This window comes from Nerophis ophidion, linkage group LG13, assembly GCF_033978795.1.
Source record: "Nerophis ophidion isolate RoL-2023_Sa linkage group LG13, RoL_Noph_v1.0, whole genome shotgun sequence".
NCBI lineage: Eukaryota > Metazoa > Chordata > Actinopteri > Syngnathiformes > Syngnathidae > Nerophis > Nerophis ophidion.
Genome location: NC_084623.1, coordinates 37901377 through 37917187, shown reverse-complemented (window position 1 = coordinate 37917187; position 15811 = coordinate 37901377). Strand labels below are relative to the sequence as shown.

At 42.1% G+C, this 15811-nt stretch overlaps 1 protein-coding gene across 1 annotated transcript in view; it reads left to right on the top strand.

Moving 5' to 3' along the window:
* The window catches only part of pxylp1 (2-phosphoxylose phosphatase 1), a 67979-nt gene that overhangs the window by 51801 nt on the left and 367 nt on the right, over window positions 1-15811 (top strand). The window contains exons 5-6 of the mRNA XM_061918871.1: window positions 9323-9462; window positions 12995-15811. The exon at window positions 12995-15811 is cut by the window's right edge and continues 367 nt beyond it. Of these exons, the coding sequence (XP_061774855.1) occupies window positions 9323-9462; window positions 12995-14007 (1153 nt within the window). The 3' untranslated portion in view covers window positions 14008-15811. The remainder of the gene's footprint in view (window positions 1-9322; window positions 9463-12994) is intronic.

Sequence of the window (15811 nt, the reverse complement as noted above, 5' to 3'; positions counted from 1 at the left end):
GGGTTTTACTCACACTACTGGTCGATGGCGATCAACATATTGTGCACCCCTGACGTAGAATAAAACAGTGCCATATTTCGATACCTTTTGTTCCACATGATGCAGACTCAGCCGGATTTAACAATTGGCTCAGAAACAAGCACATAAGTAGCCCTCAAAGTGGACTCAGTTCGACCGTCTTTATGTAAAGGTTGCAATTTTCAATGCCAACAAAGCAAGTATGCCCCATATGAAAATGCTCGAACATAACGTTAGGCGCCATTTTTAAAAATGTGCTAGCTTGATGATAATTTACCATTGCTTTGTCATTTGCATGCTACTGATTAGCATGAGCAGTTCTACATGGCGATTTCAACACCTTCAAATTTGGTAATTACAACTACAACTACGATGCATGTTACAATGTTCAAACAGCTGTTGCCAAATAAGTACAATACTCGGAGTATAATTACTTTTTAGTGCGCAATAATGACTTGATCTTCATTGTAATAACAAAGACTACTTTACTTCTTGATTAGGCATCACATCGTAGTCTTCACTACTACCATCTAAAGTCTTGGAATTGCAACTGCATGTCAAGTCTACTGTATAATACTTTCAAATGAAACTCAGAAGTGTAAGAAATCAATATATAACAACTGAACACCACAGTTATTATAAAAAAATAGATTTTATACCTAAATAAATTAACATTCATTAACACATGAACACACACACAGAAGTACCGAAAATTGCAACCGTTGAGTACCAGTATTGATTCCCAGTTACCAGGATTTGGTAGCGTCTTGGTTCAAATATAAAAGATACCCTTCCCCAAATAAAAGAGAACAAGGATTTAGATTGAATATTTTGTTGATATTGTTAAATTTTCAATAGCAATCCCCGTATTGAACAGTTTTCAGTTAATACATGTGATCAATATCTGTATTGGTATCGGAAGAGCTCACTCATAGATGATTGGAACCGGCAGCATGACACCCTGACACCCTGATTGGAAGATCATGGAACATCATGGAACATACTGGGCTTTTCTTCAGACAGTTGCAGAATGTCATTGATTAATGTCTGCATAGAGTAGAGGGGTTTTTGAGGCTGTTACAGTAAGTGCTGCATATATGATATTATAGTCTAGCAGACACTTTGCATCGTGGTCCGTCCGCTGGCGCCTTGTCCGCTATACAGACTTTTTGCTAAAAGAACACAGATCGCTGTTTCGTTCCAATCCATTTTGTAACATTACATACGCTTTCATGATGTTTATGACCTCCGTCTCTCTCTACCGCTCTATTTCTTTATTCTTATTCTGGCTCCAGCTTGCTAAACCACTGTCTGCGATTTATTGAGCTTTCCTCATTTGTTAAGCACACTTCCCTCTTGTAAGTCCTTCTTTCTCAGTCTCTTGTTCTTTTCCTTCCTCTCATTATGCCTTCATATGGTTCCTGATCTCACCGTCCCACTGTTCCTTGTAATCCTTTCCCTCTGGCCTGCAAGTACGAATAATCCCTTCTTATTAAGATAGTTCTGAACTATATTGGATTGGCTACAGACAGCCTGGCTACTCTTATCTTTATTATGACATTACCCTCAATTCAATCTATATTGTCCCTAAAAGCCGACTGATTATGTGGATTTTAGCACTCTAGTGGGAATTTTGTTGCACCAGTTCCATTTGGCTTTTCAACAAATACATTCACTTACCAATTTGTTAGATACAACTACAATATATTCAAATGTTGTGCAATATAACATTGCAGAACATGTTTTGTTACAATTATTCCTAATATTTAGATTGAGGCCTCTTGTGGGGTTGGAAGTTTGCATGATTTGGACTCGTTTTAAGCTATTCATACTAAAGGCATCATGGCGAGTTTAATATTGCTGCATGAAAACAAAAGAACAATGAAAAATGAAAAAAAGTACCATACTTTGAAGATGGTCTTGATTGTTTTTGGTATCTGCAAACCACATGTTTGTTCTGTTTTTGTCTATGATTGTTATTGTATTGCAAATGTTGCACCCTTTTTTCATGGTATGTCCTCATCCAGACTATGATCACTGTGGAGGCAAGTGTGTGTTTGTGCTGTCACAGATCCCCCCCGCCCCCACCACTGTTTTTTAATCTGAGGGCTGAGCTGCTGCTCCTGCGGATTTGTCAAATTGAACTGTAATCTGCAATCATTTCCCATATCAGCTCACCGACTGCTCTTCTGGCTGCCCTCATTCTTGTGTGTTTTTGTGCATGTGTGGTCTAAGCAGGGGCATCCAAACTGTGGCCTGGGGTGCATTTGCAGCATACAGCTCGTTTTTTTTTGTCCCGCGACACATTCTACAGACAAAATAAACACGTTCTGGAATAAAACATCACTCAAAACACTCAACCAAATACCCCCAAAAGTGAGACCCGCAAACCAAAATGGCCGCCAATTTGTTTGTCTTTGTGCAGGGGTTCATAACCAAATACCTGCATATGAAGGGACCCCTAAATAACTGGCGAAACGTTTGTATTCAATTATGTTGTGCAAAAGTAAATAAATTAACAATGAATAGCTTTCTTAACTAAATGGTCAATAAAAATTAATGTGCAAAAGAAAATACTGCATCAGAATCAGTAGTACTTTATTAATCCCAGAGGGGAAATTAAGATTTTCAGCACAATCCCATTCAAGAGCAGACAAACATTAGAGGGAGACAGAAGAGGATCACAGACGGGTCTGCCAACTTCCGGCGCCCCTTGCAAAAAAGGGGAGAAACAGGTAAACACTGGGGACGGGAAACAAATATTCAGTCTAAGCCTGGGACCCTGGAGAGAGGGTCCAGACTGATGCCAAGGAACAAAAAAACTCATAGCCATAGCACACATAAACATGTGTGTGAGAGGGAAACATCAAAAAACACAAAATACATTAGAGACATTAAAAGAGCAGAGCTGATACAACCAGTTGCCACACCAGCAGTGCCACAAATGTACAACAAAAAACCAATAATCAACCAACAATATACATTTTGCACACATGATTGCACCATTCATAGACAAGCAAGCAAACAAAAACATCAATCAATCAGTCAATGTTTATTTATATAGCCCTAAATCACAAGTGTCTCAAAGGGCTGCACAAGCCACAAAGACATCCGCGGTACAGAGCCCACATAAGGGCAAGAAAAAACTCACCCCATCGGGACGTCGATGTGAATGACTATGAGAAACCTTGGAGAGGACCAAATATGTGGGCAACCCCCCCCCCCCCCCCCACCCCCCTCTAGGGGAGACCGAAAGCAATGGACGTCCAGTGGGTCTAACATAATAATGTTAAAGACCAGTCCATAGTGGATCTAACATAATAGTGAGAGTCAAGTCCATAGTGGGTCTAACATAATAGTGAGAGCCCAGTCCATAGTGGGGCCAGCAGGAGACCATCCCAAGCAGACGGGTCAGCAGCGCAGAGATGTCCCCAACCGATGCAAAGGCGAGCGGTCCATCCCGGGTCCCGACTCTGGACAGCCAGCACTTCATCCATGGCCACCGGACCAGTTCCGCAGCCCTGTATCTTAATCAGCATCTTCTCCAGTCTCTCCAAGCGGACTTCGGTGTAGAAGAGATCCAGCAGCTGGTCTCCACGTCCAAAAGGCTCCCGGGAGGCAGATCCAGAATCCCACAAAAAAGCACAGCAGAAGTCACGAAAGTGCCACCCCTTGTCGCAAAGCCCCAAAGGGGCCCGAACCAAGACGCAAAAAAAAAACAATAAACAAAAACGCATGAAAACAGGAGGGGGAAACACCAGGAACACAAAAGAATGACTTAAGCCCTAGACTTCTGTTTGTTTGTGATTGTCATTACTGCAACAAGTGGTGGAACAGTGTATTACAATTGAGGATACGAACCAAATATGAGAAGCAGATATTTTTTGGGGGCCCTCTAGAGGGTGCTCGCAGCCCAACAACCTTTTGGTTAACACCAACTTTCTAAAGCCTGGTGTATACTCTCGAGTCACCTTGGCAAGTTGGTCCAATCACATGTTCAATCAGTTTTTCCGTCACTTCATACGCTAATTTCATGAATTTGATCAATTAGAATTACACCTTATTTGTGAAACTTTTTTTCTGTTTCTTTGTTTAAACAAGCTTTCCACCTAAACCAACATTTTTAGAATGGGTTTAATATTAAGAAAGTTATGACATTTTTAACGAAAAGGTCACACCTAAAATATTTGGTCACATGTCCCATGGCAAGTTTCACTGCAATAAGGTGCTTTTGGTAGACATCCACAAGCTTCTGGTCAGCTTCTGTTTGAATTTTTGACCACTCCTTGACAAACTTGGTGCAGAACAGCTAAATTTGTTGGTTTTCTGACATGGATTTGCAAAAAAAGTCACCCTTTTTTGTCCAAGGAGTTGGAAGGAGGACCGTGACGGTAAAGACCAGAAGATATTTACTCAAGGTGAGAGAAAAGACGCCCACAGGAACAGAGAGAGCTCACGAGCTTGTATGCTATGGCTTGGATGAAATTGCCAAAGTGCACAGTCAAATCAAACCTCACCAAATCAGGAAGTTCTTCCCAGAAATCAAACTAGAGGATCTGAAGAGACCAAATCATATTGAGCTTCTCATCAGCCACCGAGAAGGAAGACTCGCTCCACAAAGAGTAAAGGAAATTGGGGACCTGGTCCTTTGGGAAAGCCCATTTGGAATGACTGTTGGAGGAGCACATCCAAACCTCTTTGAAGAAGTGGATGTGGCTATGCAGAGACCCAAAACACATTTTGCCCGGTCTATGAGAACTACAGCAGTGAAATATCAGGAAATCGCTGAAACCAAGATGACAACAGCTGGCCGAGAGTTCTTAGACTGGTGGAAATGGGACAGCATTGGAGCCGCCTGCGCACCCAAGTGTGGGGGATGCCGGTGCGGCAACTGTCAACCAAGAGGAAAATAAATGACTCTAAAAGAGGAAAAAGAGCTGGAAATCATAAGGAAAGGCCTCACCTATGTCAAAGCAGATGCACATAGTGACGGACCACACTGGGACACGAAATATCCCTGGATTGAAGATCCAACCTCGCTGCCCAACAATAGGAGTGCAGTTAAGGCCACTTTCCTGCGAACAGAGAAGCAGCTCAAGAAAGAACCAGAGTGGCAAGTGGCAATCACAGCTCAAGTCCATGAGATGGTGGCAAGGGAAGCGGCAAAGAAACTCACCAAAGCGACCATTGCTGAATGGCAAGGACCAATGTGGTACGTCAGCCACTTGGTGGCGCCAAACCCACATTCAGTTACAACACCTGTGCGATTGGTATGGAACAGCAGCCAGAGGTTCCAAGGACACAGCATGAATGATCTCCTGCTGAAAGGGCTTGATGTCCTCAATCCCATCCGAGCAGTTCTACTCAGGTTCAGAAGAGGAGTCCATGCTGCTCTTGGTGACATTACAAAAATGTATAATTCTCTGTAGCTAGAAGACCTGGAGATGCACCTCCACAGATTCCTTTGGAGAGACACTGAGGATGGAGAAATTGAGGAATATGCCATCACCAGAGTCAACATCGGTGATCGACCCGCAGGGTGCATCGCACAACTCGCCATGAGAGAGACAGGCAAGCTGCCCAAATTCGCTCACCTGAAAGAGGAATGTAGGATCGTGGAAGAGGACGCGCATGTTGATGATCTGTTGACATCCCATAATGACCTGGAACAGCTGGAGGAAAACACAAGAAGAGCGGAGGAAATCCTAAATTCAGGCGGGTTCTTTCTCAAGCCTTGGGTCCGATCAGGTCAAAGTGGGAGGCGGGAGTCACTACCAAGAGAGCCAAAATCCTCATCAGACAGGATCCTTATTTTCCCAAATCGTTGGAAAAGACAGACTCGACCTCATGACCTCCATCAATTAGTCACTCAAGAAGAAAGAAGAAGATGACAATAGGCCAAAACCTCCTGGTGGAAGAGGTGAGAGAAAAATCTCCAGATCCACTGACAAGAAGACAACTGCTTAGCCAGATAGCTAGCCTGTGCGACCCAATAGGTCTTGTCACAACTGCTAAGCAGAAAAGTGCCATTCTTGTCAGGAAAGCTTTTCAAGAAGCAGCTGGGAGCAAAGCTCTGACCAGAGACACCTCGTACAAACCTTTGTCTGGAAAGTTGAGAGAAGAAGCCATCTCACTTTTTGAGGAATACACGCGCCTCAGCCAAATCACCTTCCACAGAAGCCTCACACCAGCCAATCGGATTGGAAAACCCTGGGGAATAACCTTCTTTGATGGAAGTGACAAAAGCTATGGAGCTGCGGTGTACCTCAGATGGGAGACAAAAGAAAGCATCCAAGTCAGACTGACAGAGTCCAAAGCCAAGCTCACACCCATCGACCAGAAAGGAGAGGCAATGAAAGCTGAAATCTGTGGTGCTGTCTTTGCTACACAGCTCAGAAGGTATATTGAGAAACACAGTCGGATGGAAATTGAATGGTGGCTCCATCTGCTGGACAGTCAAACTGTTCTGGGAACAATCCAAAGAGAGAGCTAAGGATATCAGACCTTCTTCGCAAACGGAGTTGGAGAGATCCAGAAGTCCATGTCAATTGAAGATTGGAGATGGATTCCAGGAGACCTGAATATGGATGATCTCAAAACGAGAGGAGCATCCCCAGAGGACCTTAAACAGGATTCTGTGTGGCAGGAGGGACCAGAGTTTCTAAAACACCCTGTGGATGAGTGGCCGACAAAGTCAGCCAAAGAGGTTCCTGCGAATGCCAAAGCGAGCATTGACAAGCTTCAAAGGAAGTCTTTCAGAACAGTGGTAACCAGAGCACAGGCAAATACAAACCACAGTGATGTCCCATCTATCGTAGAAAAAACTCCAAAACCTACTCATGTCAGAAATGACCACAATTCCTGTGAACTAGAGTCCAAGATCCAAGTCCGAAGACCACCTGCCGGTTCTGCTGTACAAAGAATCCTGGACATAAAGAAATTCAGCAGCCTGACCAAGATGATCCGAGTCACTGCCTGGTTATGGAGAGCAGTCAGGAAGTGGCGAGCTCTGATCAAACGCTCAGCCTCAAGTAAGCTAAAATGTCAAGATACATCACCACAAATGTGCAAGGAAACAGTACTCACTGCCATCGAGTGTGAAGATGTGCTCAGGGATCTTTTTCTTGCAGCCCAAGAAGCCATAACCTTTCAGGACACCACACTGAATAGACTGCTGTGTTCAGCGAGGAACATGCCTGACTTTTGCTCTGTGGAGGAAGATGTCAGATTTTTAATGAAGGAAAATCAGCAGTGCCAATCATACTGTATGATGTGTGGGTATCCACTCTCCTTGCCCAAGAAACACACAATGCCAACCATGAAAAGATTGCAAGAACACTCCTTTGGATGAGGAAGATAGCATGGGTGGTAAAAGGTCATAAAGTGGCTCGAAAGATTGTAGACAACTGTGTGGCATGCAGAAAAGCCAAATATAAAAGATGCCAGCAAAGTGTTAGCACAACTGTGAAAAAACCTGAAGAACTTGTCAAGTAGGTAGAAGCGAAGTTCATTTCTTCTTATCCCTTTTCCTTTTATAGTAGTTTCTTGCAGATTTGTACAGCATAGTTCTCATGAATAAATCATTATGTGATATTTAAAAAAAATTATGTGATATTTGAATAAATCATTATGTGATATTTATTCATGAGAACTATGCTGTACAAATCTGCAAGAAACTACTATAAAAGGAAAAGGGATAAGAAGAAATGAACTTTGCTTCTACCTACTTGACAAGTTCCTCAGGTTTTTTTCAGATGTGGGGCCAACACTTTGCTGGCATCTTTTATATCTGGCTTTTCTGCATGCCACACAGTTGTCTACAATCTTTCGAGCCACTTTATGACCTTTTACCACCCATCCTATTGGCAACACTAAATTGGCCTTAGTGTGTGAATGTGAGTGTGAATGTTGTTTGTCTATCTGTGTTGGCCCTGTGATGAGGTGGCGACTTGTCCAGGGTGTACCCCGCCTTCCGCCCGATTGTAGCTGAGATAGGCGCCAGCGCCCCCCGCGACCCCAAAGGGGAATAAGCGGTAGAAAATGGATGGATGGATGGACATGCATAAGATTATCTCTTTCGATAAGGTTCGTGTTTATCAGTATCTTTGTTCTTTGCAAACATTTTGTTTTCCAGTGTGCTAATAAAACCCTTGCACCATTTTTGTTAGGAGAGTAATATTCTTAGTAAAGCATATTAATAATAAAAACATATATAAAGGAGTCTAGATTACATTTTAAGATACTTTGCTTTTTTACCATCTATAACACAAAGCTGAGATGTGGATGTTTTGTTCGGATAGCATATATTGAGAAACCTACATTGCTTTTATTTTCTTTAATTTTGCAAAATGTATCAAAGGGTCCCCCACATCCTCAAATCTTTTTGTATGTGGCCCCTGCTGGAAAACAGTTTTGTACACCCTGATTTAGGGTTTACAGTACCACCCACAGCAATGTTGACGCCCAGCAGTCTTAGAGAGACATCTAGTGGTAAAAGAAGGTAATACACTCCACATATCCTTTGTCATTGCCCCCAACCATTTTGAGCCTATGGACAGGCTTACTTTACCAAACCTTTGTGTGTGACAGGCTTTTTACTAACTGAATCATTATTAGTGCAAGCCTAATGTTTCCAGTTGTCTGATTTTGATTGTGATCGATTGTAACCGGTTAAATGAGTTATGTTGATTGCTAATTGATTTTGCTAAATCGATTTTGATTATTTAATTCTTTACTTTGACATATTCTATTATTGATTTTTGATTGTGAATACATGTATTTTGATATAATGAATGATTTACATTTTGATTGATTATTTTTAATATGCTTATTTCGATTAATTATATAGGCCTATTTAATGCATGCGACTTTGAAATGTATTTAGAATATAAATGTTCTATAAATAATATACGATACTAATATTGCTTCTATATATTACTGTTACAGATTGTGGGTGCTTTGTGTCTTCCTGTTGTTCACCTCTTGACACGTTTGGGATTTCAATAAATGTTTGTAAACTGTTGCCAACTGCGTGCCTTGCCATCCTTGGTTTGAAAGTCTGGTTTGCAAAGGTTACATTACCTTCACCCGAGGCGGGGTGTGACAATCGCTGGTAATCAAGTCTTCTCTAAGGATCGTGATGGGATTAGTAACAATATCCAGAACTTTTCCAAAATGCATGATAAGCAGCGGGTGCGGGTCGGAGCGAAGGACTTCTCCTTTATTTTAATTGACTATGTATAGCAGTGTGGAAAACTGCCAATCATGACTGACGATTGGATTTCTATATTGTGTTTTTTCCCAGGAATCCTTCGCACCCTCTGCTGAGCGCCTTCATTAGTCACATGGGCCAAGGAGGCCGTGGGCACTGGGAGTCTTCTTTGGCTTCTGTCCCTCGCCTACCTAACCACAGCGCTTGCGAGATGGGAGAGCTCACACAAACCGGTGGGTACGATGTTTTTTTTTCCCCTCTCCTTTTTATCAAAATATAAAAATACTTTAGACGGCTGTCTCGGGTAATAGCCCTTCACAAATCTATATTGTGATTAATGATACTTCGAAAATCAGTTTTATATCTTACATATTATTAAATAATAAATGATAAATGGGTTGTACTTGTATAGCGCTTTTCCACCTTCAAGGTACTCAAAGCGCTTTGACACTACTTCCACATTTACCCATTCACACACACATTCACACACTGATGGAGGGAGCTGCCATGCAAGGCGCCAACCAGCACCCATCAGGAGCAAGGGTGAAGTGTCTTGCTCAGGACACAACGGACGTGACGATAACATTATTAGATAACATTACAATGCAACATTCTTATTGTTGTGATTACTTCAACTAAACTTAATATTTATAAAAACAACAACCATTTTTCAGTAAAATGAACACATTCAATACCAGGTAAAGTTTTCAGTTGCATTGTATTTTACAGTTCTTTAGCATTGTTTTTCTTTGCCGTGTAGTGAGGAAGAAATCTTGCAATTGTACTTACTCATTCCAAGGGTCAATATTGGGTTGCAAACCAAAGAAAGTTATGTACAGGTTTTGTCTTTTGCAATTCATTGGAATTACCTGATCATTTAGAGCAGGGATCCCCAAAGGGGAATCCGGAGGACAAATTTGGCCCATCGAGTCGTTTCAAGCTCACTAGAAGAGTCATGATCCAATATTGATTTGGATATCAATCCAATATCTGCATATTGTACAGTATTTGCTTGCACTTAAACTTTTCGATTCAAGCTCTGCACAAGGAGTGTTTACTTGTAAGTAAAAGTAAGTACATTTTATTTATATAGCACTTCTCACAAAGCGAGCTCAGAGTGCTTTTACATGGTTGAAATACAAATACCGTATTTTCCGCACTATAAAGCGCACCTTCAAGATTATAAGGCGCACCTTCAATGAATGGCCTATTTTAATATTTTGTTCATATGTAAGGTGCACCGCATTATAAGGCGCATAGAATAGATGCTATTCTATCCGGCAGTTTTTGGTGAGAAAATAGTGGAAATAAGTCGCCTCTTACCGGAGATCAGCGGAGCCACCGTCCTTCAGCTGCCGTGACTTCTCTCAGAGACTCTGGCGTCAACACACCCGTGGCCACTCCCTTCCGACTTTAAGGTACTATTTAACTCACTAAAACACTAGCTACACAATAGGCAGATAAGGGATTTGCCACAATTATTCTAGTAAATGTGTCTAAAAACAACTGAATCGCTCTCACTGCCCTCACTTTCACTGCGAGGGCAGTGAGAGCGACTGCCCTCGCAGTTTAAAAAAAAATATTTTTTTTCACTTTTTTTTTTTTCTAGGCCTTCACTCTAAATTTCCTCATCCACGAATCTTTCATCCTCATTCAAATTAATAGGGAAATTGTCGCTTTTTCGGTCCAAATAGCTCTAGTTGCTGCTGGCTATTATTATAAACTATGTGAGGATGTGAGGAGCCCTACAACCCGTGACGTCACACGCACATCGTCTACTACTTCCGGTAAAGGCAAGGCTTTTTTATTAGCGACCTAAAGTTGCGAACTTTATTGTCGATGTTCTCTACTAAATCCTTTCAGCAAAAATATGGCAATATCGCGAAATGAGCAAGTATGACACATAGAATGGACCTGCTATCCCCGTTTGGATAAGAAAATCTTATTTCAGTAGGCCTTTAATGGGTAACACTTTAGTATGGGGAACATATTCACCATTAATTAGTGACATATTGGCTCTAAATTAGTCATTATGAAAAACTTATTAATGCCTTATTCTGCACAGCCTTATTATACAGCCAGTAAGCCATTAACTAAGAGTTAACTAACCCTAACCCTAACTCTTATTGCTTATTAGTAATCATAACCCTAAACCTAACCCTGACCTCAAACTCAAACCTTAACCCTTGTATGTTCCCCTAGTGTCCAAATAAGTCTAAATTAAGTCTTTGTTACTTTAAAAAGCCAACAATTAATGGTGAATATGTTCTCCATACTAAAGTGTTACCATTTAAATAGGTACTCATATAATTTTAAATACCGTTTTTACCGGACTATAAACCACTACTTTTTCCCCCCACTCTTTAAAGCCCTACTGAAATAGAGATTTTCTTATCTAAACGGGAATATCAGGTCCATTCTATGTCATACTTGATCATTTCGCGATATTGCCATATTTTTGCTGAAAGGCTTTAGTAGGGAACATCGACGATAAAGTTCGCAACTTTTGGTCGCTATTAGAAAAGCCCTGCCTTTACCGGAAGTATGTGCGCGTGACGTCACTGGTTGCAGGGCTCCAGACATATTCCCATTGTTTTTAAAGTGAGCCACCAGCAGTAAGAGCAATTCAGACCGAGAAAGCGACAATTTCCCCATTAATTTGAGCGAGGATGAAAGATTTGTGAATCAGGATATTGATAGTGAAGGAATAGAAAAGAAAAAAACGACAGCTCCGGGCGACGGCAGTGTGAACGTTTCAGATGTAATTAGACACATTTACTGGATAATTCTGGAAGATCCCTTATCTGCTTTTTGTTTTAATAGTGTTTAAGTGAGATTTTAAAGTAAATATTGTAAAGACATACCTCAAGGTCGGATGGCTGCGGTGAACACATACTGTCTCAGAGAGAAGCCGAGGAGCCAAGCTCACAGCTGCTGCGGGGCGACGAATAATCCACTGATGTCTTCAGTAAGATACATATCACAATTTCCCCATCCAAAAACATGCTGGTTGACGTAGAGAAAACATGTTCGGTGCTTCACAACAAACAAAGAAACACCGGCTGTATCTCTGGGCTAAAAACAGCTGCAATCCACCGCTCTCCACCAACAGCATTCTTCGTTATAGTCTCCATTATTAAATGAACAAATTGCAGAATATTCTGCAACACAGATGTCCAAAATACGGTGTAATTACATCCATGAACAAAGACGACTTTTAGCTGTGTGTCATGCAGCGCTAATATTTCCTTACAGTCCGTGACGTCACGCGTATGCGTCATCATTCCGCGACGTTTTCAACAAGAAACTCGCGGGAAATTTAAAATTGTAATTTAGTAAACTAAAAAGGCCGTATTGGCATGTGTTGCAATGTTAATATGTCATCATTGATATATAAACTATCAGACTGCGTGGTCGGTAGTAGTGGGTTTCAGTAGGCCTTTAAAGTTATTTTATTATTTAAATGTTTGGCCTTTTGAAATGGAACATAGTTTTCTCCGTTGTTTATTCTTTGCAGGTTTAATTATAAGTGCATGTAGAAAACCAACTATTGAGAGTGTTTGACCTCAAAAAGTCACGCAGGAAGACACGTGCTACCTACCTCCATGGGACGAAAGTTACGCAGTGTAGGATAGAAATTGAGCTCAGTTTTTATTTACATTTGGTTTTCTGCGATTAATTCCTTTTTCAAATTTCCGTGAAAAGTGCAAATTTGAATGTAGAAAATTGACTTAGTCACGCAAACCTTCGATATGTTACTTTCAGGTGTGGTGCAGCACTTACGTAATGGACAACTCCTCCACCAAGCCTACCAGCCCCACCGCCTTGTCCCCTCCAACTGGTCACCTCGCCAGGTGTGGGTAGAAACTACAGGGAAGAGCCGCACTCTTCAGAGCGCACTTGCCTTCCTCTACGGCTTCCTCCCAGAATTCGACTGGAAGAAACTGACCGTGCGTCACCAGTGGAGCACTCTGTTCTGCGGCTCCGCCTGCGACTGCCCCGCCAGGAACCGATACCTGGAGGAGGAGCAGAGAAGGCAGTATCGTCTCAAGCTGGCCGATGCGGAACTCGACAGAACCTACGCCGACATGGCACGCGCTTTGGGTATTCCCACACGCAATCTCAGAGCCGCAAACCCGATAGACTCCCTGCTGTGCCACCTGTGCCACAACCTTCCTTTCCCATGCGCGTCCGTGGAAGACGGCAGCGCAGGCGAGTGTCTAACAACGGCCCAGTTCGCTGTGATTCGACGGCAACAGCTGGATGACGAGGTGGATCGGCGAAGAGCGGGACTCTATCGTAAGTACGCCATCCTGGCTATGTACCCCTACCTCAACAAAACCGCCGCCAAAATGGAGCGCCTTGCCAAGGCCGGTAAACAAGCGGCGAAAGCAGGGGGAGACGATGTGTTCACCCTCTCCTCCGCCCACGACGTGACCATGGCGCCCTTGCTGAGCGCCCTCGGTCTGGAGGAAGCCAGGTTCCCGCCATTTGCCGCAAGACTGGTGTTTGAATTGTGGAAGAGCCCCTTAGGGACTCAGGCGGAGAAGAAGCGGGTTCTAAGAGGTGAGAAGCTAAAAGTAAGAAATGGAGGATATTTCATCAGGTTGCTGTACAATGGAGAGGATGTGACTTTCCACACCGCTTTCTGCAGCTCCATAGTCCGACGCGCCAGCCAGCCACTCTGTCCTCTGAAGAACTTCCTGTCTTTCGTCAGGAAAGACATGTTCGTTGTTGTCAATGCTACGTCCTACCAGGAGGCCTGCTTTAGGCACTGAAAGATAGCCTGTCTTTACACTTCTGTTTTGTTGTCTGCTAGTGTGGTGTCATACAAAAACAGTGCTACCTTGGTTCTCGTTCGCCCCCGTTGTGACAAAATGGTAAATGGGCGCATACGTGTATAGCGCTTTTCTACCTTCAAGGTACTCAAAGCGTTTTGACACTATTTCCACATTCACCCATTCACTCGCACATTCACACACTGATGGCAGGAGCTGCCATGGAAGGCCCTAACCACGACTCATTAGGAGCAAGGTTGAAGTGTATTACTCAAGGACACAAGAGACGTGACGAGGTTGGTAGAAGGTTGGTATCGAACCAGGAATTGTCAGGTTGCTGGCACGGCCACTCTTCCAACAGCGCCACGCCGTCCCCCGAAGTACCCAAACAAAGAATCTTACGCGTTTGTGACTTGGTCTGTGTACGTTTTTAAAAGTATGACAGCAAAATAAGCTACCGTGGCTCATAAAAAAAGTAACAAATAGCACTCTGATAAAAAAAAAAGTTAAAAATATAGAGTTGAAGAAAAAACATGTAGTGTCATCCCTTCCTCTCAATTAAACGAAGGTAAACAATGATGTACAGTCGTGGTCAAAAGTTTACATACACTTGTAAAGAACATAATTGTTGGTCACAAAAAACATTCATGAAGTTTGTTTTTTTCTATAATTTTTTATGGGTCTACTGAAAATGTGACCAAATCTGCCAGGTCAAAAGTGTACATACAGTAATGTTAATATTTGGTTACATGTACCTTGGCAAGTTTCACTGCAATAAGGTGCTTTTGGTAGCCATCCACAAACTTCTGGTTGAATTTTTGACCATTCCTCTTGACAAAATTGGTGCAGGTCAGCTAAATTTGTTTGGTTTTCTGAAATGGACTTGTTTCTTCAGCATTGTCCACATGTTTAAGTCAGGACTTTGGGAAAGCCATTCTAAAACCTTAATTCTAGCCTGATTTATCCATTCCTTTACCACTTTTGACGTGTGTTTAGGGTCATTGTCCTGTTGTAACACCCAACTGCGCCCAAGACCCAACCTCCGGGCTGATGACTTTTGGTTGTCCTGAAGAATTTGGAGGTAATCCTCCTTTTTCATTGTCCCATTCACTCTCTGTAAAGCACCAGTTCCATTGACAGCAAAACAGGCCCAGAGCATAATACTACCACCAACATGCTTGGCGGTAGGATGGTGTTCCAGGGATCTTTTCTCCTTGAATTTGTGGAATTGAATGCTACGTACGATATTTCAAACAAAATTAAACTACTATTGGCTTATCCGGAGACTTACTCCCAGACTTTGTAAACAGTAACAAAACAGATACAAAAAATGTAAAAAAAGATTTTGAAATAATAAAAAGAATAAAAAGAAAAATATCAATCTGATTACTTTCGTATGTTGTATATACTGATACTATAGTAGGTGTCGGTGGTGTTGACATCTCAATCAATCACCTCTGCTGCACATTGAAGCTTTAGCAGTTAGCTTCTTGTGTTGTCATGCTTGGTGTGTGTTTGTATCATGCTTAGCCATTCCTTTCCCAAAAGTCCTCCAGTTTTAATGGTATGTGGAAGAAAATGTGTTTGTTTTCTGCCATAGTGGGGAGGATTAATGGTCAGGCGATGCGTTCCTTGCAGATTGCTCTCAAATTCCAGCAAGTGTTCTGGAAATTAACATGTAACATCTAACCTCCTGCAGGATGGGGATTGGAAACTATAATTCTCTATACAATGTTTTGTTTTCATATCTACATTATTTTTTACAGGGAAAATTGATTGGTACCATTTAAACCTTTTGGAACGG